The following is a 15,865-nucleotide window of genomic DNA, read 5'->3' as shown; positions in this document are numbered from 1 at the left end:
TTGTATGCTTCACATAGCAAACAGTATCTCCAAGGAAATCAGTAACTTCTGGTACTTCTCAGATGTTCTGAAGTGAATGGATCTGAACACCCCAGATGTGTATGTGCATGTCTGGAGGGAAGATTCTTTACTCCTCAGTGCTTGCTTTTTAAATTTCTTTCCACTGGACTGCGTTGCAAAAAACTTGTACAAAATGGCATAATATGAAAAGACACTCAGAAATCTGAAATCTGCAAGTGTAACAGAAGCAGTACAGCTTTCTGCTTTAAAATTCACAGAATGCATTAAAAAGTATTTGTAGTGTGATTTACAAGAAGTCCTGAAAATTTTAATCAGTGGAAATTAAGGGGGAGGAAGTCATAGGTCAAAACTTGTTGTCAAAAGAAAAACAGCAATTTCAAGAGGGTTTTTTGTTAGTTTTTTTTTTGTTTGTTTGTTTGTTTGGGTTTTTTGGTGTTTTTTTTTTTTTTTTTTTTTGTTTTTGTTTTTGTTTGTTTGGGTTTTTTATCTTAAACCATCAAACATTATTTGGATTTTTTTTTTTCCAAAAGGTACCTGAGTCATCCTGTAACACTGGTTGTTTGCACCACTGTTATATTCTTGTGACAGGGAGCACTAGAACTTTTCTTCCTTTCTTGCCTGTTGCATAGCAGAAAAGAAGGAAGACCTCCTTAATATTATGAAACAGCAAAAAAGGTGCAGTGAAATTCAGGTTTCAGGTATCTGTGAAATGTCTCTGCATTGCACCCAGTGTACTCCAAGTGCAGAGAAGATCTTGTTTTAAAAATTAATTAAATAAAAATAGGTTTTTAAAAGACGAAATGTGTTATGATTTGTGTTAAAGCCTTAATATTGTATTCATTGTATTTAATGTTGCATGTCCTTTATTTTGAATCACTGTAAAAAAAAAAGGTTGGTTTATCTGTTAATAGAAACTAAAATATACTGGCATATTTTTTAAAAACACTAAAGTAGATAGGGAAAAATAGCCTTTTTAGACCAGGGGATATTTGTATTAAAATTATACCACATTTACTATTGCAGTTGAAGATTGTTCAGGGCAGCTGCCTGACATGGTGATTGAGGCACAGTATGGAAATCTCACGAGGGCTTTCTTTAACTTTGCTCTATTCATTTTACACTATTTCTCCTCAGCCTGGGTGCTCAGGCACAATTTGAATTTTGGTTTAGAATTCTTTTAGTAAGTTGACATCCTAAATACAGTTGATTTGGGTACTTTTATTGTAATGTTCAGTGAGGATTAAATGCAATAGAACTAAGTAGTTTACAACCAAAAAAAATACCCAAGAAACTAAACACCCCTGCCCCAAACTGGTGTGCAAGCAAATCTTTACTGATTTCTTCTGCTGACCCCATTATTTCTCTAAAACTGACCTCATTCTTGCCCAATATTCTTAAACTTGGAGCCTGGAAACAAACTGTTTCTGGTTTGTGTAATAGTTGAGTAGATGAATAATTGAACTAAATACTTTTTAAAAGCCACTGGTAAACACGCTCACAAAACACTATTTTTTTTTCTCTTTTATTTAGCACTTGGTTAGTGAATGGTTAAGTGAGAAGAGTGATAAAGCAGGGAAGCCTGCAGACACTGTCCCAGAAAGGCCTCTTCGCATAACCACCGACCCTGAAGTTCTGGCTACTCAGCTCAATTCTTTACCTGGTCTCACCTACAGTCCACACGTGTACTCAACTCCAAAGCACTATATCCGTTTTACTTCTCCATTCCTTTCAGAGAAGAGGAGGAAAAAAGAACCTGTGGAAAACATTACTGGCTCTTGTAAGAAGGTAATGCTTCCCTTCATTACGGTGTTCTATCCCAAATTAATTAAAAAGAAGTCTTCATTTTCTAGCATAAATTCAGGCAGAAAAAAGGCTGTTTGGCAAACCAGCCATGTTACACATTTTGAAATGTTTGTCATTAAAGTTTTAAGTCACTAATTGGAACTTCTTGTTGTATTACAGCGTTGGTTGAAGCAGGCTTTGGAGGAAGAAAATTCAACAACAACTGATAGATTTAATTCACCATCACAAGAGAGATCTAGAAGTCCGGCCATCAATGGTGAACATAAAAGTTCTTTATTACTGAATGACAGCTGTTCCTTAACAGGTGTGAAGCTTTTGTAAATACACTAGATAAGAGCTATGTTGAAGTATCTGACTGTGGAGCACTGTGTTTTTTTATCAAGGAGTTGATGAAAATTCTGGGGATATTTGCATGTTTTCCTGATACTTTCTTTGAAAGAAATGCTTAGTTGTATAGTGGTTGGGAGTTTTTCCCCCTCTAATGTGTATTAGATAAGAAAACATTATATTTCCTAGCATTTACAGTCAATAAAAGACTAATGATTTTGGTATTACTATTAAGCGGTCAGGTTATAAATTTAATTTTCTATGCTTTCTATGTATTTAGAATCCCTTCAGAACTTGGTATGCCAGTGTGCTACACATGGGGAAAAGCTGTGTAATTTTGCAGGCATAATAGAAAATCAGAGTGCACTAAAACCACCTTTTAGCTGAACAGTCTTAAAAATGCATAGCAGTTGACTATACCTTTTCTGGAGACATACACAGTTCTTCTCAGCATCCTAGCACACAGAATTTAATAACTGGTGTATCTGTAGGCTATTAAAAGGTTTATCTCTCAGGAAGCCTGCCCTTCAGAGACTTTTTTAAATCTTAGAATTATTTAATTCGGAGTTCACAATTTCATTCCACAAAGTACCTAAACAACGGTAATTTTTTTATATCTGGAAATCTTGTAACTAATTTTCCTAATTTTAACATCCAGATCTAACGACACCACTAAAAAAACGAAGACTGTATCAGCTGTTGGAGTCTGCTTTCTCAGAAACCTCCACACCTACTCCTTCTCCCTATGCCACACCAACCCATGCTGACATCACTGCATCTGAACCATCGTTGTTTGCTACTCCTCCGAGGGTAAAGACAGAAGATGAAGCTTGTCGAAATGGTTACAAACCCATATATTCACCAGTTACTCCTGTAACTCCATGTATACATGGAAACACCATGCACTTTGAGGTGAGATTTATAATGAATTTTGGAGAATTCAGAGAAAGTATTCAGACATCACAGTGTAAATGAGTATTTGTACTCCTTCTACAGAATGGGAGAGGGGGTGTATTTCTCTGGGCTAAAATAGAAATTGACTTGCAATTTCTTCTTGTTTATTTAGAATATTTCCTCACCTGACAGTTCCCCAGAAATAAAAAGGCGAGCTTACAGTCAAGAGGTAAGGAGATTGGGAAAACCTGTGAAGAGTGTCTCAATGTGACCTGTATGGCTGCTCTGTTCTTAGTGAATGCTTTTCACTAACCATTGCAAGTTTCTGAGAATTTAAAGGGTAACTCCCCCTTAGGTTTTACTTGCTTATTGCTTTATATTTTCACTTTACCTATTATATTCTCTATTTTAAACTAATCTCTTTCTGTATCACTTAAAAATCCTGATTTGGATCAGGATCAGCTCCTGTAATGGAAAGGAGTAACTACTGCAGTTTGTAGACAGGAACAGAAAAAGAGCAGTTTGCTTTCCATACTGTAATTAAATTCAGTTTAACGTTTCTCCTTGTTACCAGCATTTCTTAATTGTTTTTGTTAATCCCAATTATGCTCAAAGTGAGAGAGCAGAGCAGAAGGTTAGTAAAGCAGCATAGTTGGTGGATTAATTGAAGAGCAAGTGCTGTTGGAATATGCCTGGGTACTCCCAGCCTGCAGGATGCGTGTGACCTGCTGTGGGGCTTCATCCTAAAATTTGGAAGTGTCTTGAAGAAACCTTTCCTTCCTTCTCCCTCTTTGAAATAGGTGTTTTGACACTGAGGAGGATTGCTTTTATGTTGAAGCAAGTGCTTTCTAGCTTCCTGGCCTGGGAGTTGCTCCTTTTGAAGATCTTCCTCTGCCAGTCATAAATAAAACCTGGAACTTCATGTTTATTTTTACTTTGGTTAATGTACATCTTACTAAAATGCTTTAACCTAATACTTGGGAATAGTAGTACTAAGTGTCTGGCTGTAGAATTGTTTCTTAAAAATGGAAAAATTCATGGTGCTAGACGCCTGTAATATCCCATTTCAAGGCACATCTGAATGTCAAATATTTGACGGTTTGATGGAGGGTGAAAAAATAGTTATATGTTTTTTCTTCATGCAGGGTTATGACAGAGCATCGATTCTAGCACTGAATTCTTTCAGAAATTCCAACCTGACAGAAATGGGCCTGCAAGAAATAAAGACTATTGGATATTCCAGTCCAAGGAATAGGACTGATGTCACACGGCAGTGCACTGGAGAAATGGAATCTGTGTCAGACCTCCAGCTGGGACTCGAAGTAATGGAGCAAAGTGCACTGCATAAAAACCTGGAAGCCCCCACACATGATAGGACTGATTCAAACAGCCAGTTAGAAACTGCTCATTGTGGACGGGGCACAATTTATTCTTCCTGGGTCAAAAGTCCTGATAGGACAGGTGTAAATTTCTCAATGAATTCTAATTTGAGGGACTTGACCCCTTCACATCAGTTGGAGGTAGGAGGTGGATTCAGAATAAGCGAGTCAAAGTGCCTGATTCAAGACGATGCAAGAGGCATGTTCATGGAAGCATCTGTTTTTTGTACTTCAGAAGATGGAATTGCACCTGGCTTTGGAAGGACTGTCAATAGCGACAGTTTGATGGATGGAAATTGCACACCCCAGAACCCTCCACAAAAGAAAAAGGTTATAAATTTAAGAATCATTTGGTCTGTCTTCCATTGTCTGCTAATGATATTTCTATAACAGAAAGAACTCCAATGTAATAAAAAACCAACTGATGGCTCATATTTACGTACCTACAGTGTATTAGACATTCAGGAGAAATAATGAAGGGCAAAGAGCAAAGCTGCATAAAACTATTAGTAAATTTATTTTTTCTACGCAAAAGATAAAAATTCTATTTCATATGAGTCTTAAATGAGTTGCCCAATAAATAATTGCTTTTCAGCAAAATGAAAATGGTTGCTTATACCACCTGGTGTTACAGTATTCTGTTATACAGAATATATGCTAGCATCATATAGATCAGACCATATACTGTGAGCATCTGTTATGAATTACTGCAAGAAATTGCAACAACAGATTTATGCTACTCAGACTTTAAAGTTAGAACTGCATAGAAGTTCCCAGAAATATTTTTTCTTGGCTTAATTTGGTTTTTGGTTTGTTGTTTTTTTTGTTGTTTTTTTTTTTTTTTAATATTGTTTGAAAAATAAGTACAGTCTAAATTTGCTACTCTCATGAAACAAGTGTTGTAGTCATGGGTAACTCATACCAGGAATAGGAAGTTCCTTTGCATAATTCTTAGACTGCATTGTACTGTCAAGTTGACTTCCTCTGCAGAAAGAATAACAGAGATAAAAGGCAGTGGTCTCCAGTGTACCAGCCTGCCTGTTCTCTCTCATCACAGACTCTAGTAATCGTTCTTGTTTGAAAGTTGTGATTTTATTTTCTTTACTGAAGTAGTGATGAGGAGGGTGGGGTTTTCTGCCTGCACAATGGGATTTGGGGTTTTTAGGTCACACTGCAACCCCTTGTACATGCCTGTTTCTCTGGGGCCTCCTGCTGGAGAGCACTGAGGAGTCTTCCTTCAGTAGTTATCCATCAGAACTGGATTTTTGCTTACTTGATTCAAGCTGAGACATAAATGGAGCAATAGTGTATGAGCTCTGATCTCTTACCTGGTCACAGCCCCGAGAATTTCATAGATCTTGTGTGTGTTACTGCAGCCCTCCTGTGTTTGGCAAACCCAAAATGAAAACATAAGCTGAAATGCCTGTAACTTGACATTCTTCTTTTTCTGAAGGCTAAATTAGTCTCCACAAATCCTGTCAGTACTTAGTACTACAGTAACCCTCCCTACTTCTCTTGCTGGCAAGGATTGTTCCAGGTCCTTACTGCTGAGAGCTTATGCTACACTAATCCTCCAATAAAAAAAAAGGTGTCTGTCCCTGACACCCCCCTAAATCCCAGGATTCCTGTCTGAAAGTCTCAGTTTGAAGAAACAACCAGGGAAGATTGCATCTCTACCCCTGAAAGAAGGGAGTTTAGGATTTCTGAGGACACAAAAATCTGAAACCTTAGTATAAAAAAAGAGGTGGTGAGCTGGGTCCCTCCTAAGGTGAAAGGTGAGAATTTAGGAATTTTGTGGGAGACTCAAAAAAAAAAAAAGAAAAAAGCCTTTTCCCTATGGTCATGTAAGACAGCAATATCTTTAGGTAGTTGCAGGATGTTTTTGCATCTTTCTACATTTCTGTGGACGTTTTCTCCTATTTCCTTTTACTGTTGCACAAGTCCTTTATCAATAGAGCCGTGTACATTGTGGCCTTGCTACGTGGGTTTCTTAACATTTAGGCTTTCTTTGAAGCAGTGTTCTTTAGGGAGTCCCTGCCACATGATGTGGAAATGAATACAAAATTGTTTGAAAGCAAGATCAGTTCTTAACTGATTTATGAAAACTCTTTTTGCATAATTTTTTAATGAACCTTTTTATACAGAATCAGATATTTTTCACTGTTTTTACTCTCACGTGTGGATGGGTCTCAAATAGATCTCTTTGAAAGCAAACAAACAAAACCCCTTAGGACTGCAAACAGAGCAGCAGCTGCTTTGGTTTTTGTCTATGTAGAAATGGATGTCCAATTTTATTGAGGATTAAGTCAGTGAAACATCGATTTTTTTTTTTATTTTTTTTTTTCATTATTGCACTTAATTGGTTTGGATGCTGTATGGTTCAGAGCAGGACATTGGTAACTAGAAGACAGTTTATAGACATTAAATGTAATTTTTACCAAACTAGTGCAGTTACTGAATAAAGTAGGTCTTGAAGGTCAGTATTTCAGCTTTCTACTTCAAATCCTGAAGATTAATGGTGAAAACATTTGAACACATTTTTCCCACTGGAGGCAATTTACTAACCACCAAAATGGGTTTCTCTTTTATGGAACTTTGGTGTAGTGATTTTATATTCATTTATATATACCATGTGTCATTATTTTTGGTAATAAGAGTTAGCTTAAAAATATGTTCTTAATGGGTCTCTCTTAAAGTGCAGTAAAGACAAATTCAAAATAAACCAGGAAAAGTTGCAAATTTTATATGTTAAAAAGAGGCATGAAGAGCCCAGTGAATCCTTTGGTAGATGAAGCAGAAGGGTAGTGGGTTCTGATGCAAGGGGGTCAGTTGAGAGCAGGATGTGACATCTCTTGAAATTAGCTTTACTAGATCAGTATAATAAAATTCTGCAGTTCCAGGAGAAGCTGTAGAGTCCCTTGAAACTACAACCAACAGAATGACTTTAGCAGAGGACCTTTTGCTGACCTGTCATCTGCTTCTTCCCTGAGGCAGGACACATACTTCTCTTGGCAGAAGCATTTTTTTAATATCACCTTTACAATTGGTAGTAGCTCAGTACTCTGTAAATTCCATTGCAGATGTGATGAAGTATCTTCAGTTAATCTCCACTTTTTTTTTTTTTTTTTTTTAAGAACCAGTTATATGGTACTGAAATACAGTGCATTTAATAGAAAATATGAGAAAGAAAATGGGTAAAACTTCTTTTCTAATGTTCTGTTTGTGGGTTTTTTTTTCCTGTAGGTGTCCTTGTTAGAATACCGTAAGAGGCAACGTGAAGCTCGAAAAAGTGGCTCAAAGACAGACAATTTCCCCCTGGTTACTGTATCTCCTCATGCTGGAAATACAAGTAGTAATAATGGTGCTAGTGATGGGTATAACAACAGTGGAGAAGCCGGGGAGCAAGCTGATAACAATGCAAGCCTGCCTGTACCACTGCCAACTACTGTTTATAATGCAGCTCCAGAAGACACTGGCAACAACTGTGCAGTTAAGGAATCTTCCTCCAGTGAGAAGAATGAACCTGAAGTTCAGTGGTAAGCCACAAAACTACAGGACTAAAGTTCAGAAGAATTATTTATGTAAATCTAAATCTTTGGTATTTGAAATCAATTTTTTATTAAGGCTGCTGTTGCAGATTACTGACTGGAAGACCTTCTTCCAGCTTGGTAAAGAGTTGTCTTATCTTTTTCCTCAGAAATACAGCAGAGATCTCATAATGATTTGAATACATGAAGAATTACCCATAAGATATTTATTAATTATTTTAATTCTGCTTTTTTATCTTCTAATGACAAAACAGGTACTGGTCTGAGCATCCTTATATTTCTGCTGCCTTGTCTGTGAGCTGAGGAGAATTTTTCATGTTAAATCCCAAAACCTTTCTAAAAGTACTGTAGGGCATAAGGTGCAACAGGAGAATAATCTATAGTGATTAGCAAAGGCTTCTGGAAGACCTGAGGGGGTAGGTTTTTTCAGTCTTGTGGCTGGAACGTGTGTGGGATGTTTGCTGTTGTTCAATTGCCCTGTGCAGGGCTGAATGCAGCAGCAGCTCCTGCTCAGGTGGGAGCGTGTGGTGACACTCAGCAGTTGCTCAGTAGTTCCCTTGTTTGCAGACCACATGGGCAGTGTGTGCAATGCCAGGTACTCCAAACAGTCCCAGATCCTGAGGAGGGGTGGAGTTTGGATGGGGAGGAAATACAGCACAACTTTTGCTCTTGTTTTTTTCACAGACTGAAGGCACTCTTGAGTTTCTGGTAGCTTTAAAATAGATGGTCAGCTGTGGTGACACTGTCTCCAAAACGTTATTAGTGCAAAACAAATCCTGCAGATGTTCTTCATGCTGTAGTGAAGGTTTAACTGGTGGGGATGAATCAATGGGCTTAGGAGTTGAACACTGTTCCACTCAGATGCTCCAACTATTACTGAGAAGGTTTTGTAAAGCCAGTTGAAGGGAGAGCATAAATGCAGTCCACTGTGCAGAAGCTGCCACACTAAATTGTGGAAACAGGCTGAACAGGGAAGAATTTCCTACTCAGATTTTGCAGTAACCTTGCAGAGCAGCACCAAAACTTACTCCAGTGCAGCAGTGTTGTGAAGTGATGCCATGTGTCCTTGCCAGAAAGGAAAATAGTTTTGTGGAGCCGCTGGTCACTTACGATGCTCCTGGTCATGTTGTGATTGAAAGATGTAATGGGTTATAAGAGAGATGTGACTGCCACTGCATACCCACTGTCTGGCAATGCAAGTGTAGAAGCTTAAACAGAGATTTGTGGTGGTACACAATTTACAACTGTGCATCTGCTATTAAAGAGCACATTCTTAACAAACAAACAAACAAGATGACTGTTTCCAGTTCTGGAAGAAGACAGTTTTCTGCAAATTGAGACTATGAACTAGTAACTGTGACCTTTTATTTTTTTACTTTTCAGTTGTTTAGACAAAAAGAGCCCCACAGATCTACAGATACTTCATTAGTAAGAAGAAATGACAGGTTTTTAATGTAACAAGGTTGCAGGAAATCAGTGTATTTAAAGTGGGAGAGAATAGATACAAACCACTTCAGTAATTATATTCCTTATGCACAACCATTTATTTGGTTGTTACATGCAGCCAGTGCTGTAAACTTTCTCTGACTCAGTATTTGCATATACATTGTCCTAAATTTGGTCCATTGGAGCACATACCCTTGAATTTAAAATGGACTTCTCTTGCAGGACTGCATCAACCTCTGTGGAGCAAGTGAGAGAACGAAGTTATCAGAGAGCTTTACTTCTCAGTGATCATAGGAAAGACAAGGACAGTGGTGAGTTGTTTTATTGTTTTGAAGATAGATAAATCTAACCAATTCCCACATGGTAATCTGTAATAATTCTAATAATGTGTTTGGGTCTGCTTCATCTGTAGGGGGAGAATCACCTTGTAGGCCATGCTCACCGTCTCATGTTCAGTCTCCATCTCATTCAAATCTCATTTCCCAGTTGCAGCTTAAGGTCCCTTCTTTCACTGAGATTACAGAAGGTCAGTAAGCAGATGACCTTGTATGGCACTTGACATATTCAGTAGTCTTAACAACAACTTTAATAGCTCTTTTAAAGTCAAATATAAAGTGCTTAGTGATCTCTGCAAAAGATTTGACTTTCGCACTTTGATATCTCTGCTTTATTTCTGTAGAACCTGATTCTGAAAATCCAGAGCCAACTTCTGAATGTCCGTCCCCAGATACTTCACAAAGGACTTGCAAGAGTCCATCAAAAGCAAGCAAGGTAATGCAAGGTGTTTGCACAATATGCATAGGAACAGCTCCATCCATTTCTGATGTACCTTAAAAAATATTAATTGTAGGATTCACTGCTTTGGTGACATACACACGTGTTCATCTGTCTGTGCAGTAATTTAACATAGGTAGACATTTGCAAGAATATTTGTCCATATACACTAAAGAGTGGGTTTATATGCTATGCTTTCAGTAGCTGTACATGTTTATGGGTGATCTTACACTCTGTAGACAAAGAAGAGATGCTGAAGAACTGTCACTCAGAACCACAGCAGTGATCTGATTTAACAGGAGGTTGCTCTTGCTCTGCCAGGGTTTGGCACTGTTTGGCAGTCAGGGCTCTGAAAATATGGAAAAGGATGTTGAGTAGTTGCCATATTAAATTAATTCAGGTTGTTGTATTTCGTTTGTTCGCTTGCAGTATCCCAGCTTTAAAATGTTAATAATTGTTTTATTTCTGTATTTTTTCTGGAAGTACTTCTTTCAGATTCAGAAATCTAAGAGTTTGAACAAGGAATGGATTGACCTAATGGATCATAATTCTGTTACAACTTTAAAATATTTCAGTGGTCTTTGACGTGGAAGAATTATTGACATATACTTGCTAAAAATAGTGCCTTCCTAAGCTTAACTCTGTTACTGATGTTTTTCTCACACCAAATATATATCCAGTGCCTCAGCACTTTTTTTCATAACCTGGGAGGAGAATGTTCCGAGATGTTCTTTTTTATTTACCGCGTGCACGGTTGAATATTTTGAACATTGAGCACTGACTGCCTTTCTTTTCATTCCAGCCCTCTTCACCGAGTCCTGTAGTTTCAGCACAGCCACTTGGGAAAACACCCACAAAACCAGATTCGCACTGGGAAGCTGCAGCTAATGCAGCTGAGACTGAATGTGCGAATCATCCAAAGTCTGAGCTGCAACAGAAACAGCTGACAAACAACGTCCAAGCACTTTCAAAAAATCATCCATCTCAGTCGCATCTGCGCAGCTCTGCTGAGCAACTTTCACATTCACAGAAGTTGCCTTCTGCACCTTTGAAGCTGCATTGCCCCCCTTCGCCTCACGTAGAAAATCCCCCCAAGTCCTCTACCCCTCATGCGCCTGTGCAGCACGGTTACCTTTCACCAAAGCCTCACTCACAGCAGCTGGGATCTCCATACAGACCTCATCATCCACAGTCACCTCAAGTTGGAACGCCCCAGAGGGAAACACACAGGAACTTCTACCCCGCAGCACCGACCCTCCAGCCCAGTAATCAGGCGCAGGCGAGCGGCCCGCTCTTCACTCAGACAACATCAGGACAATCTTCAGCTTCCTACAGCCAATTCAACCAACAAAATTTGAACAGCAACGCGCCACCTCCCCCACCCCCTCCACCCCCTTCTTCTACTTACTATCAAAGCCAGCAGCCCTCTGGAAACTTTCAGAGCTACAGCCAGCTGAAGGGCAGCATACCCCAACAGACTGTGTTTTCATCTGGACCAAATCAAGCACTTCCTGGCACTGCGGGTCAGCAAACGGTGCCAGGACACCACGTAGCTGCAGGGCATTTTTTGCCCTCTCAGAACCCCAGTATTCATCACCAGGCATCGGCATCTGCTGCTCCTCCTCCTCCTCCACCACCACCTGCTCCAGGCCCCCACCTTGTCCAGCAGCAAAGTACTCATCAGCAGCACTCTGTAGCACATGTTGTCGGTCCAGTTCACGCCATGGCAGTGGCTCCTGGATCACACATTCATTCTCAAGCTGCTGGTCACCATTTGCCACCACCGCCTCCACCACCGGGTCCTCTCCCCCACCACCAACCTCCCCATCCTTCCACGGGACACCAAGGTTTGCAAGCACAACACCAGCACGTTGTAAACTCGGCACCGCCTCCCCCGCCGCCCCCTCCCTCCGGCGTGATGGGCTCGGGGCACCACCCCCCATCAGCACAGGGGTTACACCACCCATCTCATCAAGGACCCCCCCACTTCCCTTCCAACACTCACACAAGCGTCTCCTCCTATTCCTCGCAAGCCCCGCATCACACGACGTTAGGACCTGGACCTCAACATCAGCCTGCTGGCACAGGACCTCACTGCCCACTCCCTGGTCAGGGGCCTCACATCCAACCTCAAGGACCAAACAGTATTGCAACACCTACTGCTTCCGGCTTCTGCCCTCACCCTGGCTCCGTGCCCCTTCCCCACGGAGTGCAAGGGCAGCAGCAGGCCTCGCCCGTGCCAGGACAGATCCCCATCCACAGAGCACAGGTGCCACCCACCTTTCAGAACAATTACCATGGGTCCGGGTGGCATTAAAACAGATCCCTTTAGTTATAAGCATTTTTAAAATGTTCTGTAATATAAACTGTGTATATTTAATATGTACCTGTTCAAGGTACTTTTTAAAGCTTGTACATGATACTTTGTATAAAAGCAAACACCAGTGCTCTTCCATTGTATCCTTTCCATTTTTTGCTTTTTAAAATTCCTGAAAACGTGCTGTTAAGCCAGTATTAGGTATTTCTTTTTATTTTGTAAGTGGACATTCCAGCTGTTTTTTCTGGCAGTAGGTTTGATGCTGCATAATGTTTAAAATTTTATTGTTGCAGTTAAATTCATTTAGTGAAAGTTTTCTATATTACTTTTATACATATGTAATTAAATAAGTACACAGGCTAAGTGATGGCACTAACAATTTTTTTTTCATTTTCTGTCAACAGTTTTTTGTGTGCATAGAGATAGGAAACAATGCAATACAGATTTTTATAGTTTTGGTGTGGACATGGCTTTTTGTTTCATCAGTTATTTGCAGAAAATGTAATTTAATGTATAGACTGTTTCTAATGTCTCAGACGAGTGCTGTAAATACTGTATTTCTTTTGCTTGTAAAGTTGCTTAAAGCTTCTTTCATTTGATATAGTATTGTATATAATAAGTCTTTTGCAAAAAAAAAAAAGTGTGATCTTTGTGAAAGTAGTACAGTATATGATCTTTAATTTTTTTTAATATACTGTCACATTGCAGCACTGGTTGGGCATTTTAATTCATGTTAATAAATCACAATTATGTCAGTTTTACCTACTTGTCCTGAAAGGGTGCTATTATCAGCAGGAAAGTGGCCTTAAGTCTCTGATCTCCCCTGCTCCCTGCAGGGCTCTTGACTTTGCTGCAGTTTCCAGCTGTGGCTTCACTGCTGTAGCACAGACAGATGTGCAACAGGCTGGAGGTGGGGGATTCCTTCCCCTCCTCCCTTTAGAGGTTGAGGAATAATCACCCTCCCCAAGCACAGCAGCATCCTGGCTCAGTTTACTGAGAAGGGTGATTGGGGCACTGACGAATTGTGACCTTGGTTACAGAGCAGGGAAGCAGTGGCTGCTGCAGCACCTTCCTATTTCCCTTCTCTTGTGCCTCCTCAGGCCCTCCACTTGGGGTGGAGGGGGGAGCTGTGTGTAAGGGGTACAGAACGTTACAAACCGTGTGGCAGTTTGGGGATGTTGGAAGGGAAGTGAGTTACTCCTGCTGCTGCAGGGGGCAGCCCAGATGGTGCTGTTGTGCTCCCAGTGCAGTTACTCTCACGGTGAGGGCATCCTGCCCTCTGCAGTAACTGCTCTCACTTCTGCTCACACAGCAGGACCGTGCTCAAGGGCTCCTCCTCGGCCCAGAGAGGGAACCAGTGTGTGAGGACAGCTGGAACAGCACGGCATAGCAAGGGAAGTGGCTACTCCTACCCACTACAAAGATTCTTCTCAACACAAAGACTTCAGGGGGCCACTTAATTTGCTTCTAACTACTGAAAAATCTATCTAGTTAAAATCATACACTAGAAATGCTCTCCTGAACACCTGCTGGCTCTGCAGAACGCACACTGGAATTCACATTTTACACTAGCATGTGTAGTGTAGGACAGCATTAGGCTATCAAAAACGGCAGAAAAACCCAACCCACCCTCTGTGCAGTTGCTTAGACACCGATTTTGGGAAAAAAAATAAAGAGCATCATCCTGTCTAGCCCAGCATTCAGATCTGGTTATCTGCCCCTCTTCTGTACCTCCAGGAAGTGACAACATCATTTAAAATACAAGAGAAGCAAAATATCCAACTGTGCTTGGCAAGGTCTTGGTGCAGTATAGGGACTGCTGCACTGGGGAGCAGCACAGGACGAGGCCTGGGCAGGGCTCCCCAGGGCTGCTGCAGGCACCAAGGGCAGGCAGAGGGCAGAGCTGTGCCAGCCCTGGGCTGCCCTGGCACTTCATCCCAGCGCCAGCATTTCCTGTGTATTCAAGAACGCCTTTGTAACTGCCTGCAGCAGCCAGGCACTACAGAGCTGGGCTGGCTGTGAAGCTGAACAGAACTTTTACCTCCAGCGTGAGTCCATTGTGGCATTGTCCTTCTGAGCAGCGCTGTCCTTGCAGGCACTAGAAGCAGCTCCAGGGATGAGGGTGAAGGCACACGGTCCTGAAACCCAACTGCTGTGGGGGCCTCAGCACTGGACAAGTCTCCCCAGACCAGAGTGTTCCACACTGCGCTGCCTTGGCAGTTCCATGGAGGAGTGGGACAATCACTCCCTTGTTTACAGGACTTGTTACAGAACAGCTGGTAGGAAAGACGCTTTTTTTTGGTCACGTTTCACCCAGCAAACCACTCCCACCCAGCCCCTCCTGCCACAAGAGCCGTGGGGCTGCTCTGACACCCACACCAGATGTGTTTCCTAAAGGAACATGGCAAGCTGCCTTTCTCTGGCCGGGACAAGCCAGTCCCCACCTCCCAGCCCTCCAGCACCCCCACAGCTGAGTCGTGGCTAGGCAAAGATTCCAAAGACCAGCAACACTGTCTGAAAAAACAAAACACTTTAATTAGACAACTGCAAGCACCTCAAACAACTGGTTATTGTTACAGCATGGGGCTATCTTCTCACAATCTAGTTATTGCAAAGGCATGTGAATAAATTTTATATGGACAAAGTCAAGAAAAAAGTGGCACTGTAGTTACATGAAGATCAGGAGTAAGCTTACATTCATCCCACTGACTTCTAAAAGAGGCCCAAACACACCTCCATACTGTACATTCTAAAATCTGTATTGCCTATAAGCTTCAGCCTATGCAGCTTTTGTTCCTAGGAAACACATAATTGTTGCGTGCAACTTACAATGGGCAGTTGTATGTCTACAGATGGGAAAGAATAAAGCTAGTGCAATTTGTTTTAGAAACATGTAAAGCTATGAATGGAATGAGCATGATCTTGCTTCTTGGATTATTTTACCCACTGCACTGTAAATATCTGTAGCTATATCCTTCCTTAACTGATGCCAAGCACACACTTTTATTATAAAAGATCAGTAATTCTACACAGAGAGTGGTTCTCATGCTCTACTTTTAATTTTTTTTCTTTTTCTTAAGGTATAGTACAACTTACAGTGCTTATAAAAAGGCAACACCATATGGTACCATGTCTTCACTATCACATTGTAAGGGAAATTGCTATTTTTCTTTTCTTAAAAGCACTTAAAATAGGCAAAAGTTCTAAAAGGGAGTGCTGAATGATAATGCATACTTTATTAGAAAGAAGTCTAGCCTTCCTTTAAAGTGCCGTTTGGGGAATGAAATCCTGTAAACCAGAGCCACTTTGTTTAAAACCCAATGAACAGGAATTGCTACAGAATAGAAAGTTTACAC

At 40.7% G+C, this 15,865-nt stretch overlaps 1 protein-coding gene across 7 annotated transcripts in view; it reads left to right on the top strand.

The window, feature by feature from the left end:
* KMT2E (lysine methyltransferase 2E (inactive)) overlaps positions 1–13,270 on the top strand; it is a 56,835-nt gene extending 43,565 nt beyond the window's left edge. For 5 of the 7 annotated variants that reach the window (XM_062491625.1, XM_062491621.1, XM_062491622.1 and 2 more), the window contains 10 exons: positions 1,552–1,806; positions 1,984–2,128; positions 2,810–3,063; positions 3,218–3,274; positions 4,191–4,754; positions 7,668–7,960; positions 9,641–9,729; positions 9,831–9,944; positions 10,098–10,189; positions 10,995–13,270. In XM_062491625.1, the coding sequence (XP_062347609.1) occupies positions 1,552–1,806; positions 1,984–2,128; positions 2,810–3,063; positions 3,218–3,274; positions 4,191–4,754; positions 7,668–7,960; positions 9,641–9,729; positions 9,831–9,944; positions 10,098–10,189; positions 10,995–12,509 (3,378 nt within the window). In that variant the 3' untranslated portion in view covers positions 12,510–13,270. The remainder of the gene's footprint in view (positions 1–1,551; positions 1,807–1,983; positions 2,129–2,809; positions 3,064–3,217; positions 3,275–4,190; positions 4,755–7,667; positions 7,961–9,640; positions 9,730–9,830; positions 9,945–10,097; positions 10,190–10,994) is intronic. The other 2 variants (XM_062491626.1, XM_062491627.1) reach the window with 2 other exon arrangements.
* Positions 13,271–15,865: the final 2,595 nt, after the last annotated feature.

Source organism: Cinclus cinclus, chromosome 4, assembly GCF_963662255.1.
Source record: "Cinclus cinclus chromosome 4, bCinCin1.1, whole genome shotgun sequence".
Classification (NCBI taxonomy): Eukaryota; Metazoa; Chordata; class Aves; order Passeriformes; family Cinclidae; genus Cinclus; species Cinclus cinclus.
This window is presented reverse-complemented; position numbering and strand designations above follow the sequence as displayed.